The sequence below is a fragment of the Panulirus ornatus genome, chromosome 43, assembly GCF_036320965.1.
Source record: "Panulirus ornatus isolate Po-2019 chromosome 43, ASM3632096v1, whole genome shotgun sequence".
Classification (NCBI taxonomy): domain Eukaryota; kingdom Metazoa; phylum Arthropoda; class Malacostraca; order Decapoda; family Palinuridae; genus Panulirus; species Panulirus ornatus.
In genome coordinates this window covers 28,850,757-28,865,379 of record NC_092266.1, presented here as the reverse complement: position 1 = coordinate 28,865,379, position 14,623 = coordinate 28,850,757, and the positions used below count along the sequence as shown (strand labels likewise).

The 14,623-nt window shown below is 36.4% G+C and overlaps 1 protein-coding gene across 2 annotated transcripts in view; it reads right to left on the bottom strand.

The window, feature by feature from the left end:
- Window positions 1–1,558: 1,558 nt before the first annotated feature.
- LOC139762469 (maspardin-like) overlaps window positions 1,559–14,623 on the bottom strand; it is a 20,814-nt gene continuing 7,749 nt past the window's right edge. Inside the window, exons 3-9 of one of the 2 annotated variants that reach the window (XM_071687384.1) lie at window positions 13,710–13,844; window positions 12,691–12,786; window positions 12,167–12,297; window positions 9,006–9,114; window positions 7,782–7,865; window positions 5,508–5,669; window positions 1,559–3,611 (exon numbers count right to left, since the gene is read on the bottom strand). In XM_071687384.1, coding sequence (XP_071543485.1) covers window positions 3,543–3,611; window positions 5,508–5,669; window positions 7,782–7,865; window positions 9,006–9,114; window positions 12,167–12,297; window positions 12,691–12,786; window positions 13,710–13,844 — 786 coding nt within the window. In that variant the 3' untranslated portion in view covers window positions 1,559–3,542. The remainder of the gene's footprint in view (window positions 3,612–5,507; window positions 5,670–7,781; window positions 7,866–9,005; window positions 9,115–12,166; window positions 12,298–12,690; window positions 12,787–13,709; window positions 13,845–14,623) is intronic. The other variant, XM_071687383.1, reaches the window with a different exon arrangement.

Genomic DNA, 14,623 nt, shown 5'->3' with positions numbered 1-14,623 from the left:
AATCATAATTCAAAAACGTATGGAAGCATATCAGCAGAAATATCACAGGAAATGTAAAAGGATGGGCCAGTAATAAATGTAGCAAGACAAAGGGAATAAAGATGAATGTTGTGGCAAACTATATGTGACAAAAAGAACGAAAGATATGAGCATTTTCACATCTGTAGGCAGCACAAGAATAGTGCCTCCTAGGAAAGCAAGAGCTGTAATAAAGAGACTGAAACAGGTCTAAAAAAACACAGGACTGATAATAAACACATACCTAAATTAATTCAACACCTTAATTCCTTTGGCACAGCTTTATAGGTGTGAGAGAGATTGATTTAGGAGAAGCTGACATAAGCTGAGAGAATATTTGATATTAATTGTTAATGAAAAATTGTCTTAAGAAAAGGTATGAGAGCAAGGGGGTCTGATCAAGTGCAGTTCTGATGAGAGAAGGAAGCAGACACCAGTCTATGAATGAAAGAATTACATTTTAAAGATGGAAATAATGTGGTCAAGTATGAAAAATGGATCAAAACAGACTATCAAAACAAACTGTGCTAATAGCCAAAAGGAAAACTATTTGAGGTAAAGTTGAAGAATACCTGGCAGAGAATGATTTCTCAAACATCTATAAGAAAAATCTGAATGTGATGAACAGTAATGAACGGTGAAAAACATTCATCACTGCCTTTTGGACCATCCAAAGTCTGAGGATGATTAAATAAGATCAGTAAACAAGTACATAATATCAAGTGGAGTAACAAAAATGTTCCAATACATCTGTAAAAAAATGGGAAAAAATCTGTATGAATATCTACTCACTTTCAATGTCTTACATTAACAGATTATGAATGTACAGTTGTGAACATAAGTTTCTTGACAGTCTCTGGTGGACAGTAGCAATGATCTGGTAACAGAGATGTAGTAAACAAGTAGTATAAGCTACATATTTTTTCATGAATGAATGAGCACAGCATGTTTTCAGTTGTAATGGATGAGGTGATTGGATGACAAGAATGCTTCTTTATATTGTTTCCATATTCAATTAAAAACAAATGTATGGATGTAGAACTTATCAAATTATATTTCTTAAATCAAAGTAAAAAAGACAATGCAAAAGCTAAGTGAAGATATTGCAAATAAACCAAAAACTTCTTGAGTTAGTCATCATCATGCATTAGACACCTGACCTGTCATGGAACTGATTTGATGGAGGTAATGACAGTCCTCTGTGCTTCTATGCCATCAGACCAAAAAAATATCAAGTGAATTCTCATGAAATTTTTCAATCCTACAATCATTTATCTGCTTTATTACAAAACTTAATGTTCCCCCCAAAATAATTCAGTCCTAGAATCATACTCAGCATGAAGAAACATGCTAGGATGAGGTTTTGAAGCAAATCTATTAAAAAAGAAAAAAAAAGGGCAGGTTACGAGTAAAAAATTTCATAATCACTTGCTCCATACTTATTTGGTAACTGTCGGCCAAAGAAAGCATTTTGGTTTATCTTACATTATCAATTCAAATATAGAAGACTTTCATTATTTTTCAATATTGAGACAAAAAGTTTTTTGGCCTAAAAAATATCCCTACTTGGGAATGGGCATCAGATATACAGACAGATAGAGAGAAAATACCCTGAACTGTTATAATAAGTACTATTGATGAAAATTCTTGGCAATCAAATTTGTTTGCAACAAAAACAATTCCAAAATTACTACAAATTGCAGGAAATATTCATGATGGTATGCCTGGTGTACCTCATATGCCTGGCAGTGGAATAGCATAACTTAAAGGGTCTACAGCACAAGTAGACAATTTTTCACCTGGCTGAGTTGTATATCATGTATTCTGAAAATTATATCCTAGCTAATCCAAATAACATAATTATGGAGATATTTCTTGAAGAGTATTTGAAAATTCACACACACAGAATACACTGGATGTTAAGATTTCTGCAGTGAAGGATTAAGTGTATAGTACATACGAAACTTGTGTGATGAAAAGCTAAATTGTAACATAGTTTTTTTTGGGGGGTCCAGGAGGCACAGAAGAAAAAGAGAGATGGAAAATTATAGTGTACAGTAAAACAGCATAAGTGAATGAAGAGAGCAAGGATTAAAGATGTGAAATATATGTAGGGGAAAACATTAAAAAGACATTGGATGAAAGTCCTTTATAATGGTAGATGACAGGTTGATTAAAAGGACTTGTACAGATGAATGTAAATGGAAAAAACAAAGACTGTTAGGAGAAGGACACATGTTATACAGTGATCACGGCTCAAAGTAATAAAGAAGATGTTGAAAAAATGATTATAACATTGAGTGGAAGCAAGTTGTATATCAGATTGGTGATATGACCTGAAACATAAGTCTCATCTAACTAACAAATATTCTTTGTATTGCAAGGTGGAAATTAAAAAAGCATTTACATTTGTGTGCAAGGCCGTATATATCTGATCCATCCCAAGAAGATGAAAGAAGTGTTCAGGTTAACATATGAAGTAAGCCAAAAAATTCTAATTGCTATGCAATCAATTTATTTAATACAATAAACAGGATAAAGTGTCATTGTTATACAACCACTTTTTTATATCTTTTCATGTAAAGTGAGACAGTGCAGGTAACTATAGCCCTAATCAAGGCCATCTCATTAATGCTAGATATATATATATATATATATATATACCCTTGGCTGAGCTAGGTTCCCATTTTATCGACCTATCCCTATAGGTGGATGAATAGCTGAGTTGGCTGTGGACCAGCTGCTGCAACCAGGATTTCAATCTAAGCGTTTGAACCTGGGCGGCCCGTAAATGCTTCACGATACTATTTTCATGTACTATGTAAAATTCTTTTCAAAACAATACAGTTCTAACTAAAACACCATTCAACTCATCTATGGATATTGGAGAATTGTTGTAATTTCATGCAGAGGTTTGATGAAACCCTAGTTCTTATAATGAACAAACAAAATCTGAGTCAAAGAAAGATTTACCTTGCATATCCACTACATTGGATTTCCAGTGTGAAATACATTAAACTGATGGCTCCGTTAAAGCCATGTGCTGTTAAATTCCTTTCAGTATGCCAGGTACATCAAGGGGATTACTTGGCTTCAGGAACTCGGTGATTTAATCCACTTGTATACAGAGCAAAATATTTGATCAATTCTAATGTGACTGTTACAATGAACTAACTATAAGCAAGTAAGCAATACTCTGCAGTGGGTCAAACAACAACAGGCAATACTGGGGGTGAGAATGCTTTTAACACATGCATGAGGCATTGTGTGGCTGTTGTTAGGGTTTTATTTTGACAGTTACAGGAAACACTAGCCATTTAAAACCTGGTGATAGACCTCAGGGCAACCTTGGTAGCAATCATTCCCCTTACAACAGTATTAGCTTAACTCAAGAAAAGTTAGACAAGATCAGATAAAAATATTTCTTACATCATTATCAATTTTACCTTCAAACATGCATTCAGATGAAAACATATCAATTCCAATTAGGATGGGAATGTTGTTCTGTCATACCTACACAGGTGCTATCGGTCAACAGGAGTACCAGAGTCTGAAGCACTAAGGTGGCTGCCCTCATAACCTCGAAGGTGAACCTAAAAAAGTCATGAGATATATTACAATATTCACAATAAGAAAAATATGAACAATGAAAACTGGAAAAGTATCATGCAATTCTAAACAAGTCCACCTCTTAGCTTGAAGACTTGAACTGCGATGAGCTCAGTCTAAGAGGCATCTACTGTACACAAAATATGGACCACAGAAATCTCCTTCATACCATATGTTACTGGAAATCTTAGCAAACTAATCCAGGCTCACACTCTCCTCACAAATATGCGTACTCTCTGATTCAGTCAATTACTCTTATCTTTTCCCATTATTCTTTATCATAACCACCTCAATTGCATAAAATTTCTTGGTTAGGCTTTATGCAACTCTTTACACATGTTTATTCATCCAGCTTACCCAACTTCTTGAAAATCACACTTTTTCAAGGCATACTTCCTAAATAATGTATTTCTCACTTTCATCTCTCCTTACCTGGGACCTAAATATATCATTCCTTGTACTCTATTTGCCACAATGTAATTCCAAACCCACAAAAGCACAGATGTATAAAGCAAACAAATGATAAAATAAAATTGAGGGTAGCCCGCATGTTACATGTATCTAGCAGGTCTCAGTAGGCTGTATTTATAACCTGTGCTGATAAGGCTACCAAACTTTCTCCAAACTTGCAGATGGATGTTAATGCCCTGATCATACTTATGTATATTATTTTCTAATGTCATATGAAATATCTTTCAATTAAGTGAAGAAAAGAACACTAGATTAAACTTGAAATTCCCAAATTTTTAGGGTAGCGAAAGGTAACTAGCTCTCAGTGGTAGGAAGTTAATGTTTTTTTTGAAGAGGACACTGCTGGAAGTTGAGAGTCAAGCGGGGTGACAGCAGTGTATTATTAAATCTTGGTAAATTATAAGACAAGTTACCAGAGTTGTTGTATTCAGCTAATGTTGTGCTGTTTGTTGAATCAGAGGATAAGATGAGCAGAATGGTGTGCTGTTTCAATGATGTATATCAATCTATCTATATCTCTGATGCCTAATCCCTTTGGGAACTCTCATCAAGGGGAGTGGCCACGGAAAAAAGAGTCTCTGCTCATCCCTATCCTTACATACCTCCCTTGCATACACCATTCCATGCATTCTTCCCCTATTTCTCCCCTCTAGTACTCTTCCACTCTATTTTGCCATGCCACAGGTAGTCTTGTCACAAACACCTGAAATCGTACTAGTACTCTTCCACTCTATTTTGCCATGTCACAGGTAGTCTTGTCACAAACACCTGAAATCGTACTAGTACTCTTCCACTCTATTTTGCCATGTCACAGGTTGTCTTGTCACAAACACCTGAAATCGTACTATCATACACTCTCCTTGTAAAATCCCGTCTTGCATTCTTTCTACATGCCTAAGCCACCTCAAACCATAATGTGTCACCCATTCTACTACTTCACAGTTCATTCCCTGCCATACTAAATCTCTCATACATCCTCTCATTACTTCATTCACTCTATCTAGTCATAATGTGTTAAGAACATGGATATTAAAAGTGTAAGTGAGCAAAGGTACAACTTTAGCTTTCAAAGATGGGATGTTTCGATGTATCATCAATTTGAATGTTGAAGAACTGGAAGCTGAGGATGTGTTTACATATCTGGGAGTAAAGTCTAGTAAGCACAACTGTGGGAAAGCCAAACTTGAAAGCAAAATCCTCTTTGATAATAACGGGTGAACAGAAAAATTTACAGTGTGTGCCTGGAGCTTACATGAGAGAACTTGTCAAAACTCTGATGGATGGATATGAAAAACAAGTTTACATAAATTCGGACAAGTAAAAAAATTATACATTTATACTGTACTCACAACAATTACTGACACAGTTTTAGACTTTAAGTTGGAATGGCAATTATAAAGTACTCTTACCTGGATGTAAATGTTAACTTCCTCCGCTCTTGAAAGAAAAGGAAAGTTACCACCTGTTTTGAGGTGAGCTAAGCGAGCTGTTGGATAGCATTTATACATCTCCTCCTTCACTGACTGTGATAAAGCTGATTCATCAAAAACATCCAGGATTGTCACCTCAACCTGTAAACACAGAATACAAGACTATGAAAAATACCTAAAGGATGGTGGCACATAGAGAATTTCCTCCTAAATTCTGGTTACTACTTATACACATAATGCAAATGTTGACTTTTCACCATAGAATTCTTCATGCAGTTCTAGAACACAGAGAAAGCAGTTTTAAGTTACAAATATACAAACATGAACTAAATGAGGAGGATAACCATATTTCACAGCAACTGAAAAACATGACTTTTTTTTTCAGTGACTGCCAAGGATTGGACAAACCACGCCCAGTCATATGACATCTAGAGCAAAAGAAATGGAGGGAGAGAATGAGAAGGAAGAAATAAATAATGGCTCCATGAGTTTGCAGAACTAGCTCTTACAGGTAGAAAAGTTATACGAAGAGGGATAGACAGAAAGAGGAAAAGAAATCCACAGTTTAGCTGTCAGAGGGCAATAACAAGGTATACATCGGTCAATCCTTGAGTAAGCAGTCTTTATACAGAAACTATGGGAAGCAGCAGCATCAGCAACTAGAGTCCAAGCCTTAGGACAGAAACACATGCAGACTGCTTGAGAGAACAGTGCTATAATAATACCTTTAGAAAAGAAAGAAAGCAGCAACATTGCAGCACACAGAGGGGTTCAGTTGAAGAGAGGAGATGCTCATATTACTAGAATCATTACATTTTCTCAGATTCAAAACCATTATCATTTTCATTATATCAGTTTGTTGATCTTTTTCATTACAGCCATGCTAAAATTCTTTACCAAATACACCATATTTCATTACAGCTGTCTCTCAGATCATTGAGATCTAATTAGTTTTGGTGATCTAATGCTATTGTTATAATTCTTATGTACATTTTCAACAACATGATAAATTCAAACTGCATATGCTAATAATCATATTGATATATTTCAACTAAATTATATAATTTCATAATGCATATGGTTATAACTACAAAGAGTTTTTCTTCTTTTTTATATTGGAGGCTCCAGTCAAGGAAAAAAGTCCACAACAAGGAAAGGCCTTTATTGAAATATGGAGAGGTTAAAAAAAAGGAAAAAGAAGAGACGAAGGAAAGTACTAATGAATTCTGGAGAAAGTGAAAAACCTGTCTTTGAAAATGAGCTTGGCCACAGTCATTGGGAAAGACATGAGAGGGTAGAGATTTCCAAAGATTCCAGGAGTAGCAAAAGAAACATACCTCACTGAGCTGGCAACAGTCATACAGTAATCATGTGATGAAACAGCTTTCCGAGTATCACATGGTCTAGCTAGTGGCAGGGGCACAAAAGCAGCCAGCGCTCCCAAGCAAAAGCCAAAGTAATACCTATCAAAGAGGAAAAGTGTGCCAACATCATGGTGCAGAGCAATTCATCAAGTTCTGAAGTTAGCCTATAAGTCAGACCACTTTTGACTTAACTCATTAGGGAGGTATATTACCAGGACTATCCACCTGGGTATCACAAGAGTTCGTGACATCTTAGAGAGCCCTCACTTTAGTGGTTGTCAAGTTGCATTTCTCTAACCCAGGTAGCTGTCATTTCTTTCTGCCTCACTAACATATGGATTACTGGCATTCTGTCTACAAACATACAATCTCTCCAAGTCATATGTAACACTTGACAATACTTAACTTACACAGCTCATTTTTCATAACTCTACATTTTCCTGCGGTGAGCACTATGCACTAGCCCTACTTTCGGCAAAATGGTAGATGCAGTAGACAGAAGAAGTAGGTAGGAGCATTAGATAATAGTAGTCATCAAGAACATTAGGCAGGAGCCTCTGCAAACACTGTGCTAGATTTGCCATCTTGCCAGTGGCCTGTTTAGGGTGAGGCACTAAAGGCAAAGAAGTGGCATTGGAGTTATTTAGCTATGGAGACTATTACATGGCCACCCTTTGAGGGAGTTCCAATTGAAACAGGCATCAAAGATATAGAAAGACAGGTAGACAGATAAAGTTAATTCTCTTGTACAAGGCAGTATAAAGCATGTTTTTTCACATACTTTTAGCTACATTAGAGAAGACCCCAAAGTCACGATAGCAGCCCAACTGATGATAATAGATCAAATACATATTTCACCTAAAGAACAAAAACTTGGGCTACCATTTACCTGTACTTTCTGTGGCTGTATATAATCTGGGTAACAGTTGAGGGTGAGTCTTGATGCCAGGTCACTCTGACTTAGACTCTCCAGCTGAAAAAATTCCAAAATCTTTAAGGTGTATTTCTTAGTGTAGTTCCAGGGCTTATAAGTGAAACCCTCCACCTTGTGAGGGAATTTTGCTAAAATACATATATATCTGATGTCAATCATTCTAGCTAGAAATAAGAAAACATACGTCTGCCTCCTTCAGGTTTGCTTTTACGTGTTTCAAGATACAGAACACAGTACATAAAGTTACTTCAGACAACTACAACAAACATGGTATAGGTAAGCTTTCATACACAAAGACAGTCAGTAATTTTGTAGAATAACTAAATAAATTCTTTCTCCCATTCAAGTAAACCAACCTTTCAAAGTACCATGGAGAGATGCCTTCTTTCGTTCTGATCCCTTCTCTTTACTTTACATTAACTCAACTTGAACTTCATCGACCACATGCTACTTCAGGTCAAGCTCCTCAATTATGATAACTCAGTGTTGAAGAAGGCACTCAGAGAAAGATGAGAAAAAGGTTGTATACATTTGGAATCTGGCATAATCATTCAATCAAATAGATACATCCCTTCTCCATACTGGAGAAAAGTTTATGTTTTTCATTAAACTCATGATACAATGGTATAAATATACTGATTACTATCAAAGGGGGTCAAATTGAAATATTTTTAAAGTAAAATGAAGAAAAGTATACTGGTTAGCTCAGTGTGATTGATCAGCTACCTAAATGGTCATCCTTCTCCCTATGTCTTTGTCATTAGCAAATGTGGACACTCACTTATGTTCTAATTCATGATTAAAAAAAAGAAGCTTTATTCTGTTCATAAATCCATTGTTTGTACACTTTACTGACATTTAATATTTGGTAAGGCAATACTTTGAAAAGAAAATATGTTTTATAAAATATCTTCCAAGTGCTTCCTTGAACTAAATGTATGCTTTAATTCTGAGGAGCTATAGTAACTAAACTATAGACACTTAAGAAGAAAAACATTACAATTAATTTATTTTTAGTTTAATGTGGTAATGTGGCATTTTGGGGCAAACTTTCAACATGACTATCTTTCCACCATTAGTATTCTAGGATCTTCTTTTTTATGAACATTTCTGTTGAATGAAAATTAGGCCCCTGAATAAATTTATCAAAACTTTCATTCAAGTTAACCATATACTCACTCTTTCCACCATGAAATCTATTGAGTCTGCAATGTGTGAATCCATCAGTTTCCTTGGAAAGCGTCCAATGATCATCTTCTTCAAAAGAGTTGCAGGCAACATCCAAAACCTTTGTAAAAGGCAAACACTGTGAAATGATAATCAAAGAAAAAAAATCTAAAGATGTTCAAATGCCCTAGTAATGAAGGAAATAATGCACAGAATAAAAATTACAATGATCCTCAAATTACAATTTGAATGATCAGTCAAATGTACTCTGTAAACTTTTATCAATCTGCTCAAATATTATGTTTCAATGCGCTTTATCCCTTTTGCAGCTACCTCATACATGCTCCTCTTACTACAACAAGTCTCTTTCACCCTATAATTTTTTATTTGATCAACCCTCCCCACAACACAAACTGTCCTTCAACACATACTGTCCTCAAATATCTCATATACAACACATTCACCCACTTCCATACTTTTGTCATCCAGAGTATATGCTTCACATCCATACAACACCAAAGCTACTATGCCATTAAAACATACCCAATTTTGCCCTTACAGATCTCTCTCTCCACACACTTCTTCATGAGCCCATGAATTTCACCCCTTTACCCTGCCATGTTCAAATCTTGGTATCCAAAGCACTCTACTTCCTCTAAGTTCTCTCCATTCAAACTCACTTCAAAAAACCTAACTTTCTCTGCTACTAAACCTTATAACCTTGCTAACCTTAACTTTCTGCATTTACACATTCTCTAAAAATCAGAAACCAGCTTCTGCAGCTTCTCACTCGAATCTTCCACATGCACCATGTCATAAGCAAACATTTACTGACACCTCTAAGCCCCCACCCCAGCAATCCATCTCCAATGGACAGCAATCATTTAACTCTCTAAAACCCTCCCTCTCACCTCCCTCACCTCTCCATCCAGAAACAGATTAAACAGCTAAGGTGACAACACATACTCCTACTGAAGACCCACTCTCACTTGGACCTACTGAACCTCCTTTCTAACTACTTGCACACACAACTAACACTGTTGATAAACACTCCTCACTGCTTTTAAAAGCTTTCTTCCACTCCATATCTATGTAAATCCTTCCACAAAGCATCGTAAACTTTTTCTAAATCCTAAACGCAACATACAAATCCTTCTTTGTCTCTGAGTATTTCTCAAACTCATTCTTCAAAGCAAACACCTTTTCCAACATCCCCTACCACTCCTGAAACCATAATGTTCCTCCCTGATCTGGTGCTCTATGCATGACACCATCCTCAGTCACTACTTTCCATAAAAATCACTGGTTACACTAAACAAACTTATACCTTTGTAATTTGAACACTGATTTTTGTTTCCATTCCACTGAGACAGTGGCACTATATAAGCATTCTGCCAATCCTCTGGCACCTCACTATGATGCATACAAACACTGAAAATCCTAAATAACCAATCAACAACTTAGTAGCCCCCTTCTTAACAAATTCAACTACAGTACCTTCCACTCCAGGTGCCTTGCTCAATTCAATCTTGTGCAAGACTTTCACCACCACTTTTCTCTTCATCAAACCACTTTTCATGACTCACTTTACATACTTCCCCAACCCAAACATCTTACTTATGTCACCCTATCATCAAACATGTTCTACAGTCCTTCAAAGATCTCACAGCATCTCTTCACCTCATCACTGCCTCTTATCACTTCCTGATTTGCCTCCTTCACTAGAGTTTCCAAATGTTGTCTTGTCCTTCTCACATTATTAACTATTTCCAAAACATCATATTCTCCCTGAAGCTTGCTGATACTCATTCCCAACTCTCATTTGCCCTCCTTTACTTCTGCTTCTTAGTCTTGATCTGTTGCATTCTCTTGCCTAATCATTCACATTCCTTTCCTGTAAATACTGCTCACACACCTCCCTTTACTCTTTCGTAGCAGCTTTACATCATCATCCATCACTAACTACCCTCTCTCTCTAACCTATCATCTGCCTGCATGCCGCACAGTTTTCTTGCACATGCCAGCACTGCTTCCCTAAATATCTAACATTCCTTAACCACTAGCTTCATTTACTCTCACCTTCTGTCACTCTATACTAAATCTCTTCAGGTATGTCTTCACACAAGTTTCCTTTTCCCAAGCTCACTTACTTTCACCATCCTCATCCCATTCTTCCCCTTACTTTCACTCAAAGCTAGAACATCAAGGTTCCTTTCCTCAAATATTCTACCTATGTCTCCTTTCTTCTCATATTGGTTACATCTGCACAAATTCAGACACCCCATCCTGAGCCCTCAAAGAGGATGAGAATTCCTCTCTGGGCTCCTTCTTCTGTTCCATCATCTAGAAAATGAAAAAAATAAAGGGAGGGCTTCCACTAAAACCAGGACCCTTAAAAGATAGGGGTCTAAAGGCAAATATAAACATATAAATAACATGTCTACAAGCACTTGCAATAATTTCCAAGATCTTTATAATGTTTAAATGCTTCCTTACTCATACAATATTCTGTACTATGAAAATATTCTATTCTACACTCTACTTTTGGGCTGTGTTTTTCTTTACACGTGCCATTTGCTCTCTTTTTGAAAAACGTTGTATAGTACCAGTTAATCACTTCAAATAATTAAAGTGAGATGTATTCACATGAATTCAGGCCATTTTATTTCTATAACTGCCATCAATGTTGCAATGAATCCTCAAAAATACATTGGTTGCTCTTATTCTCCCTTGTGTTTAACAATGAGTTCATATCATAGATATTCCCATTTGTAGTACTTCTTTGGATACCTGATAGATATACCAAATGTATAAACTAAACAGAACAGCAATAAAACCAGTATAAGGATACTTAATTTGAAAATGAAGAGACCCAACACAAATAATCTCATCTGCAACTGAGTCACTGAATACATTTGTAGCCCAAATGATGGTACCCTCTTACAATATCTGCTTCTTACAATATCTGCTTAATGTTTCCAGAGCCACTATCTTGGTGTGCACCAATGCAGTAGTGGCAATTCTAACTAGGAGGAGATAAGCTAATGTCATTGAGCAGGATGGAACAACTGCAAACTGTCCAATCATTTCAACAGACAATATATTTTTTACAGCTAAGTAAAATTCATAAAATGTTACCTGACAATGTTAAGCTTCACAAACTTATTACTTACACAGGAGAAGAGTCAGCATAGTTGAATATCTTGGTGTCAATGAAGGAGTTGCAGAGGATAAGTGAAGCAATACGAGGACAATTAAAGGTGAGTTCAGCAAACTTCTGTGCCAAAAATCCACCAAGTGATGCCTGAAAAGTTCATGGTCTCTTGTGAAATAGAAATCCACCAAGTGATGCCTGAAAAGTTCATGGTCTCTTGTGAAATAGAAACTTTTTTATGAACTCATTCAATTACAAGGATTCTAAAATCATATCAGCCCTTTCAGCCCAATGATGTAATCATATATGTGTAGTAACAATCTTTATAAAATCAAACCACATGAATCCAGCATACTAGTATCCTTTGGAATAAATAAAAAAAATCACACAAAAAATGTATGAGCCCAGAGAGAAAATGGAGACATTTTAACATGCTGTCATGGGAAATAAAAACACCTGCATGGAATAATCACGGAAATATCTAAAACAAGAAGGAAATGCAGTTAGTTTTATATTGGAATTGCAGATATAATAGATACAAACCCCTAGTATGTGTGCACGATCGATCTCAAGAAGGTCTAGTAGTCGTCGGAAACCTTCACACCATTCAGAAACTGTCCAATACACAGGGTATTCCACCTGCAAGATAATTCCTATATTATCAGTGAGTTCTAGATAGTAATGATCATTAGGGAGGTTACTATACTGATTCAATCAAAACTGTGATTAAACAGATACATAACTGCAATGCTTCATTCTACGGCATGAAATACACTGACCAACATTTAAGAGTGCAAAATTTGCAAGTCTAGTTACACTTCAATACAATTATATCTCATTTAATGAGCCTTCATTCATCTACATCCAGCATTAACAAGGTCCTAATACCATACCATACCAATAATAAATAATACAAATCACCCTAGTAACAAATCATTTCAAAACTAAAGCCCCCTATCCACAGCCGAGCCCTGCAAACCTTTCAATAATTTCCCATGACCACTTCATAAGCCCACGATCAGCCCAATGAAAGAACATCCTATCATGAAATCAACGGGAAAACAAACAAAAAAGGCCACATTTGTTCACACTCAGTCTCTAGCTGCCTTGTGTAATACACTAAAACTAAAGCTCCCAATCCACATCCAGGCCCCACAGACCTTTCTATGGTCTATCCCAAACGTTTCACATGCCCTGGTTCAGTCCACTGACAGCATGTAGGAAGTATTCTTTCTCCCCTGAGGTAGGGCAGAAAGAATTCTACCCCTCTATTCCCTGCATGTCATAGAAGGCGACTTAAAGGGGAGGGAGCGAGGGGCTGGAAATCCTCACCTCCAGTTTTTATCTTTCCAAAAGAAGGAACAGAAAAGGGGGACAAGTGAGAATTTTCCCTCTATTGCTCAGTCCTCTGTTCTCAATGCAACCTTGCTAATGTGGGAAATGGCAAATATGTATAACAAAAAATATTGCCATACATGAATTATCATCACTAAAAAGATATGGCAAGAGGTCTTATTGACCAGAAGACATACTTGATAAAAGAAAGGTAGATTACATCTTACCGATATGACTCTATAACCACGTGCAGTAAGAGGAAGAATCTGTTTATAGAAGGAATCAGCAGTTCCACAAACTGGGGGAAGACACACAAGGGGGCATTGGACACTCCTTGGCCCAGCATCATAAAGTTTCCACACCTGCAAAATGTTGAAAAAGCCAATGCTGAGCATGTCATACGATAAGTTTACATTATTCTTAACATAATCTTAATGAATAATACCAGATATCATAAAAGTACATAAATATTACTTTGAAGACAAAATATCTGATTAAGTTTATAGATCTCTGCTCCACTTGTTTCAAATTTGTGGATTTACTCCTCAACTCCATAGTTATCTCCTTGATCCAGTCCCTCATTTCCTTCATCATTAACTGTTTTTTTTTTGTACTGGACAGGATGCCTTCCTAACTCATTTGGGAGTGCCCACATTTAGCTATACCCATCTTATAGGCATGTTCCACCACTTACACTTTTCAAAATCATTTGCAGTGTACTCTTATTTCTACACCTCTTTCTCAAGCTGGTATTCCCTAAGCATTCACTTTCCTACAATAGCCAAAAAATAAGCGCTTCTAGTCAATGCATACACAGTCTCCTCACTGGAATCACTGTTCACATGCAGAAAGCTCAACAAATTTCCTACTTCAAAATCCTCAAAATGTCAACTAGCTTGTACTCTTTCCCATTAGTATTGTACTCTACTCCCACTGATACAGTTTCATCACTGGCAAATTTCAGTTGGAGTGTAAGCTTGAACAAGTGAAGTAAGTCATTATAATAATAATATCAATATATACATATATATATATCTTTCTTTCTTTCAAACTATTCGCCATTTCCCGCGTTAGCAAGGTAGCGTTAAGAACAGAGGACTGGACCTTTGAGGGAATATCCTCACCTGGCCCCCTTCTCTGT